We start from the raw sequence: 25,140 nt of genomic DNA, 5'->3' as shown, positions 1-25,140 counted from the left end.
CGGAGGGGGCGGGGCCGGGACCCGAGGGCGGCTCCAGTAGAGTGCACACCCGGAAGCGCGGCCGCGTCAGCGCTCAGAGCCGGTGGAGGCGTAGTCACCGCCGCACCCGCCGCCACCTCCTCAATCATGCCGGTAAGTGGTCGCGCCGTCCCCGCCCAGCGCAGACCCGCGGCCTCCGGCTTGCTCCTCGGCTGCACCGCCGTTGGGTCAGACGTCCCTCTTCAAGGGCCCTGGCCGCGGCCGGAACTGTCGCCCCTCTTCTTGCCCCTCCCACCTATCTCCCCCTCCCCCCCGCCTCCCCCGCCCAGCTTCTGCGACCCTCCGGAAAATCGGATCCCCAAAATAATTTTATCTGGGAGTCAGGCTTCAGCATATGGAAGCTCCTAGCCATCAAGCGATTACAAGCCTAAACCTTTCCTGCGTAGACGGGGAAACTGAGACCACCCCAACAGGGGCAGGGAGTCGCAGAGATCACACAGGAAGTTGGTGGCGATCAGGAACGAGGATGGCTGGTCTCTGCGTGTCCCACCTGGATGCCTCTTCCGGCGGAGCTGGCCTGAAAGAGGGGTTTGTGGTGGCTCTTGCCTCCCATATATGGCAGGTGTTCAGAGATCTGTGTTTTTCTTCCCTTCCCCTGCCCACTCTGAGTTTCAGGTTGGGCCATGCTGAATGCAGAGAGTGCTTTCAACCTTTCCTACCGGTCACTTTATGAACCTGAACCCATGGGCTCCAGAGGGGTTCAGGGTCTTGCCCAAAGTCACCAGTTGCTCAGTGGCAGAGTTTGGGATGGGCAGAGCAGGTCTTAGGGCACCTTTGCAACTGACTCAGTCTCATGGTCTCATTTTGTAGGTAAAATATTAAGGCCTTTTTCAGATTTTTTTAAAAAAAAAAGGTCCACTGATTTATTCAGGGTGGTGTTAAGAAATGAGTGCAGCTCAGATTAAGCCCCTTATCTTCAGGGTCCAAGTCTCTCCTGATCTCACGTGATACTGCTACTGCTAAGTCACTTGCTCAATAAAAGTAGTCATACTGGCTTGGGAGGAAGTTCTGTTCCTGATCTGATCTTGGGGCTCCTGGCTGGTGTCTTGTGGTGCTTAACACTTTTCCCTAGGGTTGCCTGGTTTTATGGCTCTGCTCCAAGTGGGTACCCAGAGGTATCCCACAGATGCCCTGTGTCTTAGCAGCCTAGCTTTGGGGAGCTGACAGGTGAGCCAGAGGCTCCTCCGGGCCAGGTCACAAACATATCAGGTGTCATTTCCCTTGGGTCTCGCCAGGCACCTTAAGACAAATCCTCAGACAACCCAAAGTATGAACAAAGAACCTGACAGAACCAGCCCTCCCAGTTGAGCAAATCTGCCTGTGACAGTGTCAGAGAACAGCACTAATCACTCTGGGTCTGGGATAGTGGAGGTCACCAGGTTTTGGTGGCTGGGTGGCATGAGGGAAAAGCCAGCTTGAGGGTGGCTCTATTCTAGCTTCACTTCTGGGAATTTATTTATTTTTTATACTTCTGGAGATTTTGACAAAAGACCCAGAGTGGATGATCAGAATGAAGAGGGCACTTGGCAGTATTATCATGAGATGAACAGCTGAAAGAAGAAGGGTATTAGTCAAGGGACTCACCCCAAAGCTGGAAAGGGAACAGTGTGTCATCTGAGAGGTTTCTCACACAAACACTTGGAATCTCCGAAATTTCTTTGAAAAATCTGTGCCGCAACCCCCACCCTTGCCAGTTGGTGACCTTAGACAAACTGCTTTACCTCTCTGTCCCTTGATTTCCTCAGCATACAATGGGGATAAAAACTGCAGCCTCACAAGACTGTCGTTAGTAGTAACAAAAAGTGCTAGTAAAATTCGTAGCTCAGCCACTGACATAGTCCCGAAGGAATGGTAGCTCTTGTGTAGACCTAGGACAAATTGGGTAGAACTGCAGCAGGCCGGTTTCAACCCTGTGTTAACAAGGAACACAGTGGCTGTTCACTCTGTGTCACCCTGAGTGAGTGACCTAACCTCAGCTGCCAAGAAGTGACAATACTAAGGCCTATCTTGTGGGGTTGTTGTGATGACTAAACAAGGACATGCATAGACAATGCCTGGCACATAGTAGGCACTCTTATATTATTAAATTCCCAATCATCAAGGTGTTCAAAGACTGAATGTCCCGGATATTTGAGAAAGCATTTCGCCTCTGGGAGGCGTCTGGATAGTATGACTCCATTCCATTCCCGCCCTTCCAGTTCTGAGATTCTATTAAAGAATTGTACAGATGATTGGGCTTTTTCATCTTCTTTACAGGAACTGTTTTATAGGTGGCAGAGCTGAGGCGCTGAGGGGCTGGCTCTGTGCAAAGTCAGGCATTCAGTGGTGGGGCCAGTCCTAGGATTCTCTGTTAAGAAGGGATTACTCTATTCATTAAGGAGGCTTTCCACAACACCCATATTTACTTTTGCAACTCAGAGGTAGTGGAAGAGAGCACTAAATAACGATTGCCCCATCTGCTGGCTTCTGACCTCTGGACTGTGCATGATGGAAAGAGACCTGTCCTTCATAGCCACAAAAGAAAGCTCTAGAGATCTATTGACTTTAGGTCCTCGGGTAGCAAAAACTTGTGCTCCTTCCCAAGGTGTCCCCATCTCAGGGTTTCTGCAGCCTTGTTTGCTGGTCCAGAACCAGCAAGGTGTCCCTGGAGCCAGGAAAACCTGGATTCACATCCCCACCTCCGTATATATCCACCACGTGACTTGGTGGCTTAGTTAACCCCTGTAACCTCAGTTTTCTCCTAAGTATAGTAGGGTGATTAGCTCCCTTTCCAAACTGGGTGGGGACTGACTTAGATACTATATAAAGAGCATTTCACGTAGTGGGTGCTCAACAGATTTAGGTTTTATGTTGGTCTTGCAAACCCATTAAAGGTTTGGATTGGTATACAGATGCAAGCTATTGACCAATCTTTTTTTGTTGTTGATGTGGACCATTTAAAAAATCTTTATTGAATTTGTTACTGTATTGCTTCTGCTTTATGTTTTGGTTTTTTGGCTGTAAGGTATGTGGGATCTTAGCTCCCCAACCAGGGATCAAATCTGCAACCTCTGCATTAGAAGGTTAAGTCTTAACCACTGGACCACCAGGGAGGCCCCACCCCCACCCCCATTGACTAATCTTGATTACCAGTTACTCTAGAGCAGGAGTCAGCAAACTTTTTCTTAAAGGGCCAGACAGTAAATACCTAAGGCTTCATGAACTATATGGTCTGTTACAAGTCCTCAACTCAGCCATTCTAGTGTGAACGTAAACGAATGAGCTTAGCTGTGTTTCAGTAAAACTTTACAAAGCCAGGTTGCAGGCAAGCTGTCGTTTGCCAGTTTGTGTGCTGGAGCAGCATCTTAAACTATTATGTGAGCAGGAATGAGCTGGGTGTCTTGTTAAAAACTGAGGATTCTGATTCAGGAGGTCTGAGGGTAGGACCTGAGAGGCTGCATTTCTGGCATGTTCCCAGGTGTTACTGATACTGAGAACCACCTGTTAAAGGCAAGATTTTGGAGTCCTCACTAGAAATCGTTATTTCCAGAATTTGTTGTGGTTGTTGCTGAATAGTCACAAAGTTAGCTGAAAGTATCAAGTGTGTTTAACTAGAAGAAAAGGAAGACTATTTTCTTTGAGGCAAGTTTTGCAGATTTGGCCTCAGTAAAATAGTGGTTTTTCTGGTTGTGTAATGATGGTGCAAATGATGGTTATATAACTCAGCAAACCAAAGTACAAAACCAAAGTACTTCACTCTTGGCCTCAGTTTCCCCTGTATAGCATGATGATAATCCAGACCCAAAGGTGGTTTGAGACTTGGAGAGAGCCTGAGAAGCCATTTAGACCAGTTTTTCTCAGGTGTGTGGTCTTACCCTTCTGTCTCTCCTCAGTGGGTTAAAAATGGAGGGTCCCAGGGCCCACCCAGAGCCACAGTGCCCACTGAGCCAGCCTGCAGACCTGCCTGGTCCCCAAGGCCCGAAGTGATTCTTATGTGCACTGAGGCTGAGAAAACTTAATTGGTTAATGGTTTAGATAAGGGGACTGGGGCCCTTAAGGACAAGCATTTTGCCTGAGGTCTTCCAATAAGATACAGTGCTGTACCCAGAATTCCTATTAAGGTAACAGATTTTAAGTACTCCATGAAAAATGTAGCCATAGTTTTTTGTTTTTTCTTCTTTTTAAGGGATAGAAAAGAGGGAAGTGGAATAAAGTAATAACAATAATAATCTGAATAGCTAATTTTCTTTTTTTTTTTTTTTTTTTTTTGACCACAACTGGGGGTTGAACCCTGGCCCTTGGCAGTGAAACTGCAGAGTCTTAGCCACTGGGCCACCAAGAAAGTCCCTGATAGCTAACTTTTTACCCCAGTGGAACCTACTGCTAGGCTCCAATCTCTTTACCTAACATACTAGTTATCTATCACTCCTGATTAATTACCCCCCAGACTTAGTGGTTTAAGACAACAAATATTCATTAACTTACAGTTTGTGAGAGTCAGGAATCTGGAAGCAGTTTACTGGTATTTCTGGCTCAAGGTCTCTCACGGGAGGTGCAGTAACCACATTGTCCAGGGCTGTGGCCCTCTGAAGGTGGATCAGCTTCCAAGAGGGCTCCCTCACATGGCTGTTGGCTGAAGGGCTCAGTTCCTCACCGTGTGCACCTCTCCATAGGTTTGCTTGAGACTCCTTAGGACATGACAGCCAGTTTCCTCAGGAGTGAATGATCCTAGAGAGAGTAAGGCAGACAGCACATGTCTTTTATGAGTTGGCTGCCAAGTTCCCCTAACATCACTTCAGCCATATTCTACAAGACACACAGGCTAACCCTGAGACATTGTGGGAATGAGACTACTCAAGGGCATAAATACAAAGAGGCAGAGACCATAGAAGAGAAGCAAAAGGCAAAGGAGAAAAGGAAAGATATACCCATTTGAATGCAGAGTTCCAAAGAATAGCAAAAAGAGATAAGAAAACCTTCTTCAGTGATCAGTGTAAAGAAATAGAGAAAAACAATAGAATGGGAAAGACTAGAGATCGCTTCAAGAAAATTAGAGATACCAAGAGAACATTTCATGCAAAGATGGGCACAATAAAGGATAGAAATGGACCTAACAGAAGCAGAAGATATTAAGAAGAGGTGGCAAGAATACACAGAAGAACTATACAAAAAAGGTCTTCACGACCCAGATAATCACGATGGTGTGATCACTCACCTAGAGCCAGACATCCTGGAATGCAAAGTCAAGTGGGTCTTAGGAAGCATCATACAAACAAAGCTAGTGAAGGTGATGGAATTCCAGTTGAGCTATTTCAAATCCTAAAAGATGATGCTGTGAAAGTGCTGTGTTCAATATGCCAGCAAATTTGGAGAACTTAGCAGTGGCCTCAGGACTGGAAAAGGTCAGTTTTCATTCCAATCCTAAAGAAAGGCAGTTCCAAATAATGCTCAAACTACCGCGCAATTGCCCTCATCTCACACACTAGGAAAGTAATACTCAAAATTCTTCAAGTCAGGCTTCAATAGTACATGAACTGTGAACTTCCAGATGTTCAAGCTGGATTTAGAAAAGGCAGAGGAACCCAGAGATCAAATTGCCAACATCCATTGGATCATCAAAAAAGCAAGAGGGTTCCAGAAAAACATCTACTTCTGCTTTATTGACTATGCCAAAGCCTTTGACTGTGTGGATCACCACAAACTGTGGAAAATTCTTAAAGAAATGGGAATACCAGACCACCTGACCTGCCTCCTGAGAAATCTGTATGCAGGTCAGGAAGCAACAGAACTGGACATGGAACAACAGACTGGTTCCAAATAGAGAAAGGAGTATGTCAAGGCTATATATTGTCACCCTGCTTATTTAACTTATATGAAGAGTACGTCATGAGAAATGCTGGGCTGGATGAAGCACAAGCTGGAATCAAGATTGCCAGGAGTTGGAGAAGGAAATGGCAACCCACTCCAGTATTCTTCCCTGGAGAATCCCAGGGACAGAGGAGCCTGGTAGGCTGCCATCTATGGGCTTGCACAGAGTCGGATGACTGAAGTGACTTAGCTGTAGCAGCAGCAGTGCCACAAAGTGAAAATATAGGTCACTAACTACAAACCGCCAAAGGGTTCCATTTCCACTTAAACCAAGGTCAGACACGTTATGTCTGAACTTTTTTTTATTTTTGTCTTCATTCATATCTTGGTAGTTTTCCCTGCTTTCCAATAAAGTTCTTCTATGAGGGCTAAAAAAAAAAAAAAAAAAAGAAGAAGAAGATTGCCAGGAGAAATACCAGTAACCTCAGATATGCAGATGACACCACTCTTATGGCAGAAAGTGAAGTGGAACTAAAGAGCCTCTTGATGAAAGCGAAAGAAGAGAGTGAAAAAGTTGGCTTAAAACTCAACATTCAGAAAACCAAGATCATGGCATCTGGTCCTATCACTTCATGGCAAATAGATGGGGAAACAGTGGAAACAGTGACAGACTATTTTTCTGGGCTTCAAAATCACTGCATATGGTGACTATGAAATTAAAAGATGCTTGCTCCTTGGAAGAAAAGTTATGACCAACCTAGACAGCATATTAAAAAGCAGAGACACACACACACACAGACACACACACACACACACACAAAGCAGAGACATTACTTTGTCAACAAAGGTCCATCTCGTCAAAGCTATGGTTTTTCCAGTAGTCATATATGGATGTGAGAGTTGGACTATAAAGAAAGCCGAGTGCCGAAGAATTGATGCTGTTGATCTGTGGTGTTGGAGAACACTCTTGAGAGTCCCTTGGACTGCAAGGAGATCCAACCAGTCCATCCTAAAGGAAATCAGCCCTGAATATTCATTGGAAGGACTGATGCTGAAGCTGAAACTCCAGTACTTTGGCTACCTGATAGGAAGAACTGGCTCATTTGAAAAGACCCTGCTGGTGGGAAAGATTTGAAGGCAGGAGGAGAAGGGGACGACATAGGATGAGGTGGTTGGATGACATCACCGACTCAATGGACATGAGCTTGAGTAAACTCTGAGAGTTGGTGATGGACAGGGAGGTGTGGCGTGCTGTAGTCCACAGGGCCGCAAAGAGTTGGGCATGGCTGAGTGACTGAATTGAACTGAACTGAAGAGATCATGGGGCCATTTTGCATGCTGGCTGCTATGCTTAAAATCCTGTGTTCATTGCCTTCACCAGCCTGGAGAGGAACTCTCATCCACATTTTGCAGATATAGAAACCAAGGCACAAAGGAGTTAAGTCAAGTTACTTACTCATGGCCACACAGCTACTAAGTGCCAAAGCTGGGATCTGAAACCAGGTCTTATTTCCAGAGATTACAATAGAGGAAGTATTGGTATAAATAACCTTTGTTTGAAACCAAAGGAAGAACCCAGGTTTCTTCAACCAGCTGTATCAATTATCTATTCACTCAACAAACTATATTAAGCCCTTCCTCTGTGCCAGGCACTCACCATTTCATTTACTGGGGATGCAGCAGTGAACGGAACAGAGCTCATGTTCTGGGTGCTTGCCTTCATGCCCATGGTTTGTTAGATATCCTGGATATGGTAGTATATTGAGCCCACATGGAGAGTCCAGGAACCTGAGTTCTCTTACTGGCCCAGCTTTAGCTCACTGGGAACCCAGGCAAATTCTCTCCCTTTCTAGGACTCCCTTTTCTAGGTGCTGCCTCTGAGGCACTTGGAATGTGATAGTGGTCTCTGTACTTCAGAATCACCATGGAAGCTTATTGGCCGTAATAGACACCTCAGCCCTCTGGCTTGCTGACCAGAACCTATAGTTTTTAATAAGCTCCCAGGTGATTCTAATGCAGAGAGTGATCTTCTGACGCATAATTACGACCCCCAGATCAGCACTGCTCAGAGCATGCCCCGCCCCCCACCCCTACCAGAGTTACTAGTGATTCTGAGACAACCGCATAGCTGAAAAATCAGAATGTTGAAGGTGAAACTAGAAACCAGCATTTTAAACTTCCTTCTCAGGTGATTTGATACATTGTGTTCCAGATACTGCTAAAAAACTTCCAGGGATTCTGTCCTTTAACACAACCACCTCTGAGATACAGAGACCCTGAGTTAACTCCACTGTACAATTTAGTAGAGTGAGACTCAGGCTACTGATGAGTCTGATGACAGCCCGACCTTGCCTTTCTCTGCCCTCTGTCTTGGGGCCCTGAGTGGGCCTGCGTGCCAGTGGGTGTGAGGGTCCCTCTGCAGGACCTGGCTCACGGTCCCCTTTGTCTGTTTCAGAAGCACGAGTTCTCCGTGGATATGACCTGTGAAGGCTGCTCCAACGCAGTCACTCGAGTCCTCAACAAGCTAGGAGGTGAGTGAGTGGCCCTGGGTTGGGGGTGGGGTGGGGGGATTGGTACACTTATATTAAATAAATGCAGGCATGGAGCAGGAGAATCTTGAGTTTAAGCTGATCATAATAGTGAGACCAAAATGTACTGAGTTACTTAGCATGTGCCAAGCACTCTGCTTCATGGTGTCTGTGGATCATGTCATTGAATCCTCACCACAACCATTTCAGGTAATTTCTTTGACCATCTCGGTTTCAAGCAGGAGGGAACTGAAGTTCAGAGAGGTTGAATAACCTGTTGGGATCACATAGCCAGTGAATGACACAGCCAGTAAATTTGGCCTGGAGGAGCCCTTGCAGGACTAGTTACTATGTTACATTCATCTCTACTGTGGTAACTTTTGTTATGTGATGCATTTGAGTGTCATTTTCTATTAAGATTTTAAAAGTTGTAACTTTTTTTTTAAGTTGTAACATTTTAAGAAACAAACTTTCAATCAGTCATGCTGGCAGAACTTTTAAAGCACCCCTTTTGGGTGTATTTAGAAAACCATTCTCCAGTCCCCTCAGTCCTCATCTGGGGAAACTGAGGGCCAGAGTGGGCTAGAGTCTGGTCCTGGGGTTCCATGAGATAATGACAGAGTTGTGATCAGTTCTGGGGGCAATCCGACTTTTAAGATTTTCATTTCTAAAACCCTGGATAATAAAACACCCAATTTTCTTTTTTAGTTTATTTTTAATTGAAGGATAATTACGTTATAACATTTGTTGGTTTCTGCCATACATCAACATAAATTAGTCACAGGTATTCATATGCCCCCTCCTTCTTAAACCTTCCTCCCAACTCCCACTATTGTTGTTGTTCAGTCAAGTCATGTCTGACTCTTCTCAACCCAATGGACTGTAGCACACCAGGCCTTCCTGTCATCACCATCTCGGGGCCATTGAATCAGACCTCCCACAATGATAACACCCAGTTTTCTAAGGGCTCTCATGGGGTTGTCATCCTGTTAGCACTTAAAACAGTCCTCTGAGCTATACTTTCCATCTGTGGAATGGGGATGTTGACACCAGGCCGCAGAGGGGGAAGTGACCTGCCTAGAGTCCCATAGTGAGTCCACGGCTTATTTCTAGACTATAAACTGGAACCTGAACTTGAAAAAATCTGAAACAATGGAAAAAATTTGACCACGAACTTCCTGTGTGACCATGGCCTCCTCTTCTGGGGCCTGGCTTTCCCCAGCTAGGGTATGGGAATGTCAGTCTCTTAGCATTGCTCTGGATGCTTTAAGGTGAAACTCCATGGCTTACCTGGTGGCTCAGTGGTAAAGAATGTGCCTGCCTGTGCAGGAGACATGGGTTCCACCCCTGGGCTGGGAAGAGCCTACATGCCACTGAGCAAGTAAGCTCGTGCACTACTGAGCCTGTGTTCTAGAACCGGGGAGCTGCAACTACTGAAGCCCACGTGCGCTAGAGCCTGTGCTCCACAGTGAGAGAAGCCGCTGCAATGAGAAGCCTGTGCACCGCAACTGGAGAGCAGCCCCACTCACCACAACCGGAGAAAAGCTTGCGCAGCAACCAAGTTCCAGCGCAGCCAAAAATAAATAAATGTTTTTTCTTTTCTAAAAGAGTGAAACCCTGCTTGGAAGCCCCTGTATACAAGCAGCAGGTCTGGATGAAGTGAGGGCCGGCCTGCTTTCACTCTTGCCAGCTCTAGAACACCTGCCTGGGGACCTGGGCTGCCAGAAACACAGCTTTGAAATCCACTGGGTCGGATGATCCCAGAGTGTCCTCCAGCTCTATGATGCCACCAGAATATTTACTCTGAAGAGGAGGGAAGCCCTTTTGAAGCAAAAGACAAAACCCAGAGTGCAGCCAGCCTGGATGCACTGCCCTCAGCCCCTGGTGTCCAGTAGGTCCAGAGTCAGAGGTTAGGACTAAATCCTGTGCTTTCTGAGGCCCCTTCGCTGGTGCGTGAGGACCTGCCTCTGAGCTTGGGCAGGTATCTCCACCTCTCACTACTGTTCCCACTTCGGTGGCCACTTGAGAAGAGTCAGAAGGGTTTTCTGAGTCAGTCAGGCCACGGAGTATCTGAAGAATCACAGATTAGTGGCATACTTGACCTGGAGAGCCCACAAGGGCTGGCTGACCCCAACTCCTTCATGTTCCGATGGGGACACTGGGGCCTGTGATGGGCAGGACCCAGCCGGTCAGTGGTGAAGCCAGGCCTGGGACTCTGCCTTTGTTATTTCAACAAGATCCATTTGTACCTACTTGCATATGCCACCAAGGGTCCTTAAATGGACACAGCTCTTTAGGAGGGCAGTTTTGCAATATCTGTGAACATTTAAAGTACACCAATATTTTGTCCCACAATTTCCATTTTATGAATTCATGGTATAGAACTATTTTCACCAGTTTTATAAGATATGTTCAAGTATGTCTACATTGTTTTGATCATAGTGAGAAATTGGAAGCAACCCAGTGTCTTTTAGAGGGCACTGAGTAGATGGATGGTGTGTGTGCACCGTTGCCCAGCTGTGTCCGACTCTTTCTGATCCCATGGACTGTAGGCCTCCAGGTTCCTCTGTCCGTAAGATTCTCAAGGCAAGAATACTGGAATGGGCTGCCATTCCCTTCTCCAGGGGATCTTCCTCATTCAGGGATCAAACCCGAGTCTCTTGTGTCTCCTGCAGTGACAGACAGATTCTTTACCACTGGGCCACCTGGGAAGCCCTGTGATACAGTAACACTGTGGGATATGGTGTCGCTGTCAAAAAGAATGAAGTAAGTCTCTATATGTGCTAAGATGGCAAGGTGTCCTGGACACTGGAAAGTGACATATAAGTAACTTGTTTACAGAGTATGATGCCACTTTGGAAAATCACTTTTCATTTATTTGTCCATTAGGAGAAACACTGGATGGGACCCTATTGTTCAGTGATTCTTAGAGGCAGGAAATAGTAGGGGGCCTTCCAATTTCAAATTTTATTAAAAAATGTTTGCCTTTTTTTTTTTTTTAATGGTGTGTCCCTAGCAGTCCAGTGGTTAAAACTTCATGCTTCCACTGCAGGGGGCACAGGTTCAATCCCTGGTCAAGGAACTAAGATCCCACAAACCACAGAATGTGGCCAAAAAAAAAAAAATTGGTATGTCTGTATTACTTTTGCAATTAAGAAAAAAAAAATTTTAAGCCCTTATTTAAAGGAGGGATGGACAAATTATAGCCTTTGGGCCCACAATCTGTTATTGCACAGCTGAGAATGGTTTTTACATTTTTTAGGCTTGTAAAACAATATAGGGCTTCCCAAGTGGCTCAAGTGGTAAAGATCTGCCTACCAATTCAGGAACCACAAGAGAAATGGGTTCAATCCCTGGGTCGGGAAGATCCCCTGGAGAAGGAAATGGCAACCCACTCCAGATTCTTGCCTGGCAAATCCCATGGGCAGAGGAGCCTGGCAGGCTGCAACACATGCATTCGCAAGAAAGTCAGACACAAAAGTGAAAGTCACTCAATCATGTCCAATTCTGTGACCCCACGGACCAAACAATGCGTGTAATTCTCCAGGCCAGAATACTGGAGTGGGTAGCCTTTCCCTTCTCCAGAGGATCTTCCCAACCCAGGGATCAAACCCAGGTCTTCCGCATTGCAGGCAGATTCTTTGCCAGCTGAGTCACCAGGAAAGCCACAACAACACAAAACAATCTACGGAAGATGATGGGGCAGAGGCCATGCGGCTCACAGTTCTTAAACCATGGGCTCTCTGGCCCTTTTCAGAAGTTTGCCAATCCCTGGTCTAGAGGACAGGGAAAGAGTGGGGGTGAACAATTCAGGAGCCTGACTGGGTACATGTCTGTCCTCCCCACCCCACTTCCTGCAGGAGTTCAATTTGACATTGACCTGCCCAACAAAAAGGTCTGCATCAACTCTGAGCACAGCGTGGACACTTTGCTGGAGACCCTGGGGAAAACAGGAAAGGCTGTCTCCTACCTTGGCCCCAAGTAGAGAGGCCCCATCCGGCAGCCTGCAGGATGGACCAACATGGGCAGGTGGGTGAAGGCCCCGACACGGCCACCAAATATGTCATTACCCAGTGCAAACCACAAGCTCAGGGACTCCTTCCAGTCTCCTGCAAGCAGACAGAGCACTGCTTGATGTATCCCGGGGACCCCGCTATGACTTTGGGCTATAGTTCATGATCAACAGGGTTTAAATGTAAGCATCTGGCCCTGGGCAGTGTGTCTTTTACTTTGATAATATAACAGTCCCTTCAGAGACAATACTTACTCCCTGAACTTTGTTCACTGACCAGGTAAGTGAATTCACCTTGGCTTCCATCCCCACTTGGAACTGTTGTCAGCTTCCTGAGCATGGGCTTTGCCCAGACTGGTGCAAAAACAGTGTGATCAGGTTGGTAGCTTCTTAAAGCCTACCATATAACCCAGCCATTCCTTGCCTAGTATTTACTCAAGAGAAATGAGAAGCACTGTCCATATGAAGGCTTGTAAATACTGATAGTGGCTTTACTTGTAATAGCCAAAAGCTGGAAACAACCCAGCATCCATCACTAAGTAAGTAAACAAACTGTGGTATAGCCATATAATTGAATACTATTGTCCATGCAACAACTTCAGTGAATCTCATGTATAAAAGAAGTGAGTGAAAGAAGCCAAGAAAAGGGAACATACTGTATGTTTTCATTTATAGAAAATTATTTTTAAAAAAAAGAAAACTTGTCTGGTGAGGGTATGTGGGTGTATTCATCTGAGAAGTTACAGATCATCACATTGTACACTAAAATACGTGTATAACATGACAGTATATACCCCCAATAAAGTCGTTAAAGGTGAAAAACAACAAAAACAAAATAGCAGTGTGTTTAAGCTGGTTGTTCCCTTTGATTTTACATAATCAAAGAAAGGCAGGTGGCACTGTGCCAGCACCCTTCACTGTGGAGCCAGGGCAGACTTTATTCATCCATGCAGCGTTCCTTCCCTCTGTGCGCAGTCTCAGTCTCAGAACCCTTCAGAGCACAGCCCTCCCAGTGGTCACTGCCCCTGAGTGCCTTTAATGCGTGGATGACAACAATCACAATGTCCCTGATGTTGGCCAGGGCTCTCACTGTAATTAGGAAACATGAGGCCTGGAGAAGGGCAGTGACTTGACCGAAGCTTCACACAGATGAGTGCCAGGAGCAGGCTGCAAGTCAGGTGTCCAACTGTCCAGCGGCTGTTCAGCCGCAGCCTCCTTCCTAAAGGTGGGTGTTGGAATCTGAGCCGTGGCGATGTCCTGTGTATCTGGTGACATCACATGCAGATCACAAGATGTCAGGTGTGTCTGTCTTCCTCTTCCCCTTTCTGCCCATGGATACAACTGTGTTCAGGAATGAGCCCAGTATGAATAATCAGTATTCCAGGAGTCTAGTCTTAGTTCTGCCCTCAGTTCACACTCTGACTTTGGACATTTGTCTTTTATTCCTGAGATCTAGTCCTCCGTCCTGTAAAATGGGGCTGTAACCTCTACCTTGCTTTACTGCCTTGTGGGGGTTGCTATGACGTCCCTCTGAATATGAAGGATGATCTTTAAAGGGAGAGTAATGTTTCCACAATACCAGTGTTCATCCTGGTGGTTCTTGTGTCCCTGGGATTCTGGGAGGATGGGTGGGACCCTGGGTCCCTCCATCTAACCTAAGTAGCCCTATTTTATGTTGGGTATAAGATTGTGTTTATAAAAATCCCAATGACAAGGATGGATGGAAGAAAGGAAAAGTTACTCAGTGGCTCCACACATGGGGGAGCCCCAGCGTAGACACACTGAACTGGAAACTCCTGACTTGAGCATGTAAATTTTAACTGAAAAATTAATACCTGGACTTCCCTGGTGGTCTAGTGGTTCAGTGGCTAACATTCTGCACTCCCAATGCAGGGGGCCCAAGTTCAATCCCTGGCCAGGGAACTAGATCCCACATGCTGCAACCAAAACTCAACACAGCCTAATGAATTAAAAAATATATATATATTTTATAAAATATATAATATTATAAAATATAAAATTATGTTTACTATTTTATATTTTATTATAAATTTTATTATATTTATGTATTTTATTATTTTATTTATTAAATATATTATATTATAAAATATAAAATTATAAAATATATATTTTTATAAAATATATAAAAAATTATATATATATACATATATAAAAGTAATACCTGCCTGTTGTAAACCATATATAGCTTAATGTGTGTTTTTTCTCATACTAGGCTCTTCTTTTCAAATTGAGATGAAGCTTACACAACGTTCAGCTAACCATTGTCACATGTACCACTCATGGGCCTTTATAGTGTGTTCACTTGTTGTACCTCCACTCTCATTTCAAAACTTCGTCACACTGGGAAGACTCCCTGTACCCATTTAAGCTCACACTCAATCCCCACTGCCTCCTCTCTCCATCCCCTGGCAACCACAAATCTGCTTTCTGCCCTTCTGGACTCACCTATTCTGGATGTTTCCCATAAAAGGAAACATTACATGACCTTTTGTGTCTGGCTTCTTTCACTCAGCATAATGTTTTCAGGATTCACTTGAGCTTAGCATGTATCAGTACTTCATTCCTTTCAATGGCTAGATAGTTCTCATAGTAGTTTTCATTAATTTATCTATTTTAGCTTTTTTTTTTAATTATAGGAAGTGTCAAAACTATGCGAGTAGAGTCATAAAATGAATCTCCACATGCCCATCACCCAGATCCAACACTTAATTAGTCATTGCCATCATTTCATCCGTGGCCCACTCTCACCAGCCCCGTACTCACAGCAAACTCAGGCATCATGGAGTTCGGTCTGCACTTGTCAGTGACGATGTGTAGCATGAAGAGGCTCCTGGGGGTTCATAGGCACAGCACTGGGTGAGAATCGCTGATCAAGCCAGTTTTACTCCCACACACCAGGCAGCATCTGTCTCTGAGTCTGTTTTAAGAGGCTCCCCAGTGACTGATTCGAAGCCAGGTTCAGGAACCAGAGGATGAATGTTTATCAGTTATGAGGTCTCCTTGATCATCTGGCTCTTAGCAAATTTGTTTGCTCATGGCTTTTTTTTTGTTGCCATCCCAGTATAAGTTGAAACAGGACAGAGGAAGTGCTCCAGCAGCCCTGGGAGAGCCCTAGAAGAGGGCCTCTGCAGTGATCGGCTTAGCAAGGTCAAGGCGTTCTTGTAGGAGCGGCGTGCAGGGCTGGACATGGGGTTCAGTCCTACTCGGCACCTGGGCTTCCCACTTCACCCCCTGCAGCTGCCTCCTGGTGAATCTTTACTGCTTCTGTAATGTCTCCATGTGCACAGCAGATGGCGCCAGTGTTCCACCTCACTTCTCATTTCTTCCAGGACGCTGATCCTCTCCTGCCTTCCAGACAGACCTAGGACCTGGCAATCCCGCTCAGCAGTGGTAGTTCCTGCGGAGACCCTCATTTACCCTGCTCCTCTGTAGCTCCCCTGCAATAAAGTCAAGGCGATTTTGCTGGTGATACTGTGTCTTGCCTGGTCTTGTCACTTGCTTCTGTGCTGTGCTGTGCTGTGGTGCTCTCATGTTGCTGGAAGGAAATAACAACAGTGCTTCCTTGGGTTGGCGTTCTAACAGCTCCCAGGTCCAGTGGACTCTGAACCTTGGCTGTGTGAGCTTTTGCAGATCACTTGCCCTCTCTGGGCTCACTTTTCCTCATCTATAAGTGAAGGTGTTGGGTTAGGTTGGTGATCCTCTTTCTTTTCACTACTTTCTTAGACTCTGTATATTGAGAAACTTTTGTCTGTCAAGTGAATGCATTTAAGGGACGTAAAATTGTATGGTAATGGGAATAATAATGGGAAGATGTGCTTGTGTATCAGAATAACGGGAAGAGAGAGATTGTCTGGGATAGAGTCCAAGCTCCACATCTCCCAGCTGGGCCGCATAATCTCTTGGTGTCCACAGGCATAAAATGTGGTAACAGCATCTCTTGCAAATGGTGGTTGTGGGGATTAAATGGGATGACTCGTGTAAATCACTTAGACAGTGCTTGCCAGTTAGAAATCACTCAGTGAACATTCTCTATCCACGTACACTTTTTTGGTGTGTATTTAATTAATCAAGTATCTATAGAGATGGCAATTAGAATCCCAGTCAGCCTAAAAGTTAGTGCCTACAGAGTTGATTCAGTTATATCAAAACAAAGGGAATGTTTTAATTTGTATAGCTTTATTTACTTTTTAAAAATACTTTCAAGCAGCAGCTCTCAAACTGTTTCATCTCAGGACCCTTTAACACTTGAAAATTTCTGAGTGTCTCAAAGAGTTTATGGTTATGTGGGTTAGAAATTAAAACAGGAATGTTTGAAACACAGGAATACATAAGCACATCTCCCATGAGCCATTGGGGCGAGATGAGGTCATCGCACAGAATTTAGATACTGGAAACTTCACTGCATGATTTTAAGAGAAAGGGGGGGAAAAGACATCTTGTGGGAGCAGTTTGGACCTGGCATTCCTACTGAAAGGTCTTGGGAACCACATCACTGCTTTGATCAGTGACCTGAGATGAGACCTGGGTCTGCCTGTGGCCACCTGTGACCTTGGACCAGTCACCTCCTCTCTTCCAGACGCAGTTTCCTCATCTGTACAGTACACAATATCGGCACCTCAGGGGCCTTAAGTAAGACTCTGCCAGCCCTAAACCTGTGCTAGTGTAACTCTGGCCCCATTATGAGAGTACGAAAGCAAGTCTCAGCCATTTCTGCCTTTGTGGTCCCTCAGGGGCACAGGGCTTCTGCCAGCCTTCACGGTATCTAGGTATCTTGGCCACAAGATGGCACTATTCTTTGGCTTTGACCATCCATGGAGATGTTGAAGACTGTTTCTGTGGAATCTGGGAGTGCAAACTTGAGTTTTTCCATTTTCACAGCTTCCCAGGAGACCTGGTTGATGCTGGCTGGCCCACTGGGAACGCCCAAGGATGGAGACACGAGTGCCTCTTGGGGCGAGTGGTCCTTGGAGGAGTTTCTTTCCTTTGATTTTTCTCCACCCCACCACTCCCTGCCGGAATCCAGGTTTCCAGCTGAGGTCCTAGGTTTCACTCTTCAATGCCCCAAGCAGCTGGAGCCAATAAGATCCCACAGCAGGGTATGTGTGTGTGTTGAAGGGGAGCAAATGTATCCACATGTCACCCCGGTGCTTGCCCCAGTGCCTGACCCCAGCCCACCTGCTCAGCCTTCCCAGCCCTCTCTGCAGCCAGCTGCATCTCCCAGCTGCCTTGCTTTTTGTTCACGCTACCTCAAGATGGAATGATCTCGCCCGCCTCCCCACCACCGCCTGTCTCCACGTACAAATTCCTTTCCCTCCCTTGCATACCACAGCCTCCATGAAACCTCCACAACTGGAAGTAATTTCTCTCTCCTCTTGGCCCTCCCAGCATTTATCCTCCTAGCTTCAGGGCTGAGGCAAAGCTTTTCATCCACGTGTCTTTCCTGTCCTCAACGATCAGGCCACACATCTGTTCCCTCAGTGCAGAAAGCAGGCACAGTGGGGATATTTGATGGATATGTAATGAATGGCTGCTATTCGGGGGCTGTTTATTGTGCATCCTGCCCTTATATTTATGTCATTCATTTTTTTTAAATTTATCTTTTAATTGAAGGATAATTGCTTTACAGAATTTTGTTTTCTGTCAAACATTAGCATGAATGAGTCATAGGTGTACATATGTCCCCTCCCTTTTGAACCTCCCTCCCTTGTCCCTCCCCATCCCTCCCCTCTAGGTCAATACAGAGCCCCTGTTTGAGTTCCCCGAGCCACACAGCAAATTCCCACTGGCTCTCTATTTTACATATGGTAATGTAAGTGTCCATGTTACTCTCCCCATACATCTCACCCTCTCCTCTCGTCTCCCAGTGTTCATAAGACTGTTCTCTGTGTCTCCACTGCTGCCCTGTAAATAAATTCATCTGTATCATCTTTCTAGATTCCATATATATGTGTTAGTTTATGATATTTATCTTTCTCTTTCTGACGTACTTCATTCTGCATGATAGTCTCTAGGTTCATCCACCTCATTAGAACTGACTCAAATGCATTCCTTTTTATGGCTGAGTAATAGTCCATTGTGTATATACCCCACAACGTCTTTATCCATTCATCTGTCAGTGGACATCTAGGTTGCTTCCATGTCCTACCTATTGTAAATAGTACTACAATAAACATTGGGGTACATGTGTCTTTTTCAATTTTGGATTCCTCGAGGTATATGCCTAGGAGTGGGATTGCTGGGTCATAAGGTGGTTTTATTCCTAGTTTTTTAAGGTATCTCCATACCATCTTCCATAGTGGCTGTATCAATTTACATTCCCACCAACGGTGCAAGAAGGTTCCCTTTTCTCCCCACCCTCTCCAGCATTTATTGTTTGTAGACTTTTTGATGATGGCTGTTCTGACTGGTATGAGGTGATACCTTATTGTAGTTTTGATTTGCATTTCTCTAATAATATGACATTGATTTTTATCCAGTCCCTGTAAGACAGTGGACCAGGACAGACTCAGATATGGTAGATGTGTAGGAGGCATTCTTTGAGTTAATCTTACAGAGGCAGAAATTACAGAGGTCTGATCCTTTTAGCAGGTTTATATTATTGTAAAAGGTCCCTGTGTGAATACAGCAGACTGAATCCCCTCTTGGAGCTCACTATTCCAGGCTCCCTTCACCTTTGCCTCTGTCCACTTTCCCCCCGTGTCCTCCATGGCCAAATCCTTACCTTGTCCGGTGCTGACATCCCCAGGGCTGGAGAGAAGCCACACAGGTCCTAGGGTGCTGGAGGCAGAGCCCCAGCAGATTCCAGTGGCTGGACATAGGAGAGGGTAGCAGAGGGTCCACAGAGGGAACCCCTCGACTCTGAGCGAGCTTGAACAAGTCATCTCCTGTCCATGCCTCCTGTTAAGTAAAGTTTTTGATTTTTTTTTAACAACTTTAACGAGGTATAACTTCATTTGATAAACAGCACACAACTTAAACCTATATATAATATTAAAGGATATATGGAAATGCTCATGAAACCATCACCACAATCAAGAGAATTATGTTTATCACCTGGGAAACTCTCATCAGAACCCTTGGTGATCCTTCCACCCCTCCCTCCACCCCCAAAGCAACCACCAATCTGCTATCTGCCACTATCAGTCAGCTTTCAGTTCCTAGACTTTTATATAAATACAGTCATACAGAATGGACTCATTTCTGTCTGGCTTTTCCCACTCACCACAGTGACTTTGAAATTCACTCATGTTATTGAGGTCTCAGTAGTTTATTTCTTCCTATCACTGAGTAATATGCCATTGCACAGCCATACCACAAAGTATTATTCATGCAACCGTTGATGGACCCTGGACTTGTTTCCAGTTTTTTAAACTACTCTCTGTTGCTGGTCAGGTTCCACGATGGCTCCACAGGGCACAGGAATCAAACCAAGGCAGATGCCAAACCAAGGCAGCTTAACATACGGTTTTAGCTACCCAGCTCCCTCCTCCAGCCCAGAGGGATTGAGCCACACTCTGGACTTGAACAGACCTGGGTTCAAGTTCTACCTCCACTACTTACTAACTGCATGGCCTTGAGGGGAAAGTAACGGATTTTTTTGTGCAACTAACTTCCTCATCTGTAGAATGGGGATCATGATATATCTACCTCAGCTGGCTATTGTGAGATTATATAAGGTGGCTTATGTAAGATTCTGAGACTGAAATAAAAATGCCTAATGCCTGATGGTGGCATTCCACAAATCAAGTCTTTTGAACAAAATGTTTCACCATTATACAATTTGAAGTTTGAAAACTAGAATTTGCAGATCTACAGATCTGGGTCCTTTCAACCCTACAGACTATGAGAAGGAAAAATGGACCCTCAAGCTTCGCGCTGAGTGGGAGGAGAGCGGTGGTTGTTCAGGTCACAGCCCTCTCCGTGGCATTCTCTAATTAGGGATGGTCTCTTCAAAAACACAAGCCTGTAATTTCTGGGGAGTGTCCCGCAGAGCTGCTTTTAGATTTCCGTGTCTTTAGGGGCTGTGGTCACTTAGTTTAAGTGGATGAGAGAGAGCTTGGGGAGCTTATCTGCTCCCCAAGAAGAGAAAGGTCTGCAGGTCTCATGACTGCCGGTCAAAACTTTGAAAGAGAGTATCAAAGCCTCCGGAAACAAGGATGCTATCCCCCACTGGTCTGCTCATCCTGGATTCCTAGCATCCTAGTCCTTTTAGGACTAAAAATCCCCAGACAGCTGGAAGCCAGCTGGATCTCAGATGAGAATGCAGGCTCTGCAGACAACAGATGGGTTCAGTGCCAGCCTGGCTGTTTCCCAGTGGCATGAGCTTGGGCAGGTTGCTTAACTGTCCTCAGGATCTCAGTTTTCTCATCTGTAAAATAATAACTATGCCTTTTTCTCACAGTGAAATGAGATGAGGCATGCACACAGTGGGTGCTCAGCCTGGCTACTGTTACCATCATTGCAGGGTTTGGGGGAAGAAGACCTGGCTGGTTGTCCAGTCCAATGTCCACACACACCCTCACCCTGCCTCCCCCCGACGGTGGGGCCCCAAGTCTTGGCCTGCACACCAGCCCTGAGAGAGAGCTCTACAAGCAACTGGCTCAACTCCGGACAGCTCTGGGCGGCGGGGAAATTCTGGTGTTGAGCCCACACACACCTCCCTGGCACTTCTCACAATGGAGGCTAGGTTTACCATGACACTCAGGCATCAGTCCAGCCCCTCCCCATGATGGTGCCTCAGAGGCAGAACACACTCCCTTACCCATTCCTACTCCCATCTCTGGCCCACCCCCTCAGCTCTTCCTCGGGCATACAGCTGGAGTCATCAGACCACGTGGTCACCAGCCTCCTTGTTAATGCCCCCTGCTTTTTTTTTAGCTATACTTCAGGGCATGTAGGATCTTAGTTCCCTGACAAGGGATCGAACCTGTGCCCCCTACAGTGGAAGCATGGAGTCTTAACCACTGAATGTCCAGGGAAGTCCTCGCTGATGCCCTTTTGATAGTGGAAGCTGAGAAAACACAAGAGGGCCAAGCAGCCCTGGGCCCCCATTGCTCCTAGGCCTGCTCATATGGTTCCTGGCACCCGGCACATGGGTTAGTGGATCCCCCACCCCACTCCACTTTACATTTCGGGAAGTGTGTTCTGAATCCTGCGGCTCCATAAAAGGCCTGAGGCTACCTGGTCAGGCCGCCGCCCGTCTCAGGCCTGACCCCTCCCCTGCTCAGCCACTGCCCCTCCCAGGGTCCAGTTTGGAAACCATCCTCCCTTAAGCAGCCACTTGCGGGTATCTAACTCATTTTTTTTTTTTTTTTTCTTTCTGGTCTAAACAGAAGCTGTGGTTCCCTCTGTGTTCCTAGCAATTAGAGAGGCCAGAAAAGCCACTGAGATGGTAGGAAGGGCTAGAAGGAGAGGTGGAAGGTTAGAGGCTGGGGGAGAAGCGCAGAACCTCTAAGAGCTTCAGGTGCCCTCCAGCTCCCCAGACCCTTCCACCATCACCTCCTGCCTCTGCCTCTTCCTCAGACCAAACTCCAGAGGTAGCAGAGGCCTTGAGGAATTCTAGAATGTTAGAACTGGACAACTCTTTAGAAAGAAAAACTCCTACTGCCTCATGATGGAAATATCTAAGTTATGATGGTGATACAGAATTAAAACCATTTTATTTATAAATCACTGCCTGCATTATAATCTCTACATGATGAAGAAAGTCTGTGTAACATTTTGGTGTATTTCTTTCTACTTCTTTTTGGTGCTTATGTAAATATTTATGTGCATGCATGCTCAGTCGCTCAGTGCGTCCAACCCTTTGCGACTGTAGCCCACCAGGCTCCTCAGTCCACGGGATTCTCCAGGCAAGAATAGTGGAGTGGGTTTCCTAATCCTCCTCCAGTGGATCCTTCCAACCCAGGGACCGAACCCACATCTGATGCATCTCCTGCATTGCTGGCAGATTCTTTACCAGTGAGCTACCAGGGAAGCCCCATAAACATATATATATATATATATATGTAAACATAAAAGGCAATATACTGTAGTGTTTCAAAGCTCAGGGTCTGGAATTAGACTACGTGGGTTTAAATCCCAGCTCCATATCTTACTGGCAAATTATTTAACCCACCTAGGTCACTGTATCCTCATTAGTGAATCAGAGATCATTGCCTTTGTATCTCAGGGTCGTACTGAGAATTAAACAAGATAACCCATGTAAATTACTTAATATGGTGCCTTCTTTGTAGTAGGCACTCAATAAGCATTTTTTCAGTGATTTTCTTTATTTATTTCGGGGTGTTCTGAGCCTTCATTGCTGTGTGGGCTTGTCTCTAGTTGTGCAGGGGCTTCTCTCCAGTTTCGGTGCACAGGTTTCTCATTGCAGTGGCTTCTCTTGTTGCGGAGCATGGGCTCCAGGATGCTGTGGGCTCAGCAGTTGCGGGTCCTGGGCTCTACAGCACAGGCTCAGTAATTGCAGAGCTCGGGCTTAGTTGCTCTGCAGCATGTGGGATCTTCTTGGATCAGGGATGAAGCCCATGTCCCCTGCATTGGCAAGTGGATTCTTTACCACTGGGCTACCAGGGAGGCCCTCAATAAGCATTTTAATAATTTTATTGGTGCTGATGTTTTGTAACCTGCTTCTTTCACTAAATAGTTTCCGTGGATACATTTTCATCTTGGATGTACTATCTGGGGCTGCTTCTTCACTACAATGGCTGAGTTGGATAGTTGCAACAGAGATTGTCCACAAAGTCTAAAATGTTTACTATCTTGCCTTTTGCAGAGAAATTGTATCAATCCATGGACTAGATCAGTATGTCAAACTGTGTTCTATGGAAACCCAAGGTTCCTACAGGTGCCTCAGGGGAAAGAGAAATAGATGGTGAAGTTCCAGGCCCCCAGCACCTTTCTATCAAGACTGATTCTCTTGGGACTTCCCTGGTGGTCCGGTGGTTAAGACTTCATGCTTACACTGCAGGAAGCATGGGTTCAATCCCTAGTTAGGGAACTAAGTTCCCACATGCTACTATGAAAACAAAAAATAAAATAAAAAACAACTGATCCTCTTATTTGTTAAGATTAACCACCTCATACCAGTCAGATTGGCCATCATTAAAAAGTCTACAGGCTTCCCTGGTGGTCTAGTAGTTAAGAATCTGCCTACCAATGCAGGGGACACAGGTTCAATCCTTGGTCCCGGAACTAAGAACTCACATGCCATGGGGCAACTGAGTCCATGCACCACAACTACTGAAGCCCTAGAGCCCATGCTCCACAAGAGAACCCAATGTAATGAGAAACCTGCACATGGCAACTAGAGAATAGCCCATGTGCAGAAACAAAGATCCGATGCAGCCAGATATAAATGAATACTATTTTTAAAAAGTATACAAATGCTAGAGAGAGTGTGGAGAAAATGGAACCCTCCTACACTGTTGGTGGGAATGTAAATTCATGTAGCTATGGAGAAAGTATGGCGGTTCCTCAAAAAATCAAGAGTTGCCATATGGTTCAGCAATCCACTCCTGAGCATATACCCAGGCAAAACTATAATTCAAAAAGATACATGTTCCCTTATGTTCATAGCAGTATTATTCACAATTCACAGCCAAGACACATTCAAACAATCTAAATGTCTATAGACAGATGAATGGATGAAGAAGATGTGGTATGTATATATACACAACAGAAAATTACTCAGCCATGAAAAGAAATGAAACAATGCCATTTGCAAAAAAAAAAAAAACAAAAATAAAAAAATAAATAAATAAACAATGCCATTTGCAGCAGCATAGATGAACCAAGAGATTATCATACTGAGCAAAATCAGAAATAGCAAGACAAATACCATATGCTATCACCTACATGTGGAATCTAAAATGAACAATATGTGTGAATAAAATGAACAATATCAAATGAATATATCTATGAAATAGAAACATAATCACAGATATATACAACAGATTTGTGGTTGCCAAGGGTGAGGGTAGGTGCAGGAGTGAGGGACTGGGAGTTTGGGATTAGCAGATGCAAACCACTGAACATAGAAAAAAAATAGGTAAACAACAAGGACTGACTGTATAGCTCGGGGAAGTATACTCAATATCTTATAATAACCTATAGTGGAAAAGAACCTGAAAGAGAAAATATATATCTATATAACTGAATCACTTTGCTGTGCACTTGAAACTAACACAACATTGTAAATTAATTATATTTCAAACATAAATTGGCAAAAAAAAGAAAAGCATTCTGTGTGGCAGTAAAGGAGAAAGACACAGGAAGAAAACTATAAATTTTTCTATACAACTATATATGGCAAAACATTAAGATTTGTTAAAGCCAGCAGGTACATACAAAGATGTTAACTTAATATTCTCTAAACTTTCTTCGTGTGCTTGTAATAGCTCATAAATTAAAAGAAAAAAGATGATATATAAACATGGAAAACACTGCCAACAGTTCAACAGGATATACAATGAAAAATGAATATCCAGTCATCTTAGATCTGTGGTTCTCTTCCTTGGGGACACTATTGTCACCAATTTCATAAGCATCTTTCAGGAATAGTCTGCAAATGCAAGCTTTAAGATCCAAAAGAGTAACTCCACTGGGAACAACCATCCTTACGTGCATGGACATCTGATCCATTCCCCATATGGGAAGCAGCCTGCACACCAAGGCCTTCCATTTGGAGAGTCTACCTTGTGACTTTGTACTTTGGACATTGACTGGAAACCACTTTTCTTTCTCTGTGTCAGTGGA

At 45.3% G+C, this 25,140-nt stretch overlaps 1 protein-coding gene across 2 annotated transcripts in view; it reads left to right on the top strand.

Moving 5' to 3' along the window:
* The first annotated feature begins 12 nt into the window (after nucleotides 1-12).
* Nucleotides 13-25,140, top strand: part of ATOX1 (antioxidant 1 copper chaperone) — a 35,438-nt gene continuing 10,310 nt past the window's right edge. The window contains exons 1-4 of one of the 2 annotated variants that reach the window (XM_061151780.1): nucleotides 13-132; nucleotides 8,282-8,357; nucleotides 12,215-12,383; nucleotides 15,717-15,856. In XM_061151780.1, the coding sequence (XP_061007763.1) occupies nucleotides 127-132; nucleotides 8,282-8,357; nucleotides 12,215-12,339 (207 nt within the window). In that variant the 5' untranslated portion in view covers nucleotides 13-126 and the 3' untranslated portion in view covers nucleotides 12,340-12,383; nucleotides 15,717-15,856. Of the gene's footprint in view, nucleotides 133-8,281; nucleotides 8,358-12,214; nucleotides 12,384-15,716; nucleotides 15,857-25,140 lie in introns of those variants that run through there. The other variant, XM_061151781.1, reaches the window with a different exon arrangement.

Source organism: Dama dama, chromosome 9, assembly GCF_033118175.1.
Source record: "Dama dama isolate Ldn47 chromosome 9, ASM3311817v1, whole genome shotgun sequence".
In the NCBI taxonomy this organism is placed as follows: Eukaryota; Metazoa; Chordata; class Mammalia; order Artiodactyla; family Cervidae; genus Dama; species Dama dama.
Note: the sequence above shows the minus strand (reverse complement) of the source record. Positions and strands in the feature narration are given on the sequence as shown.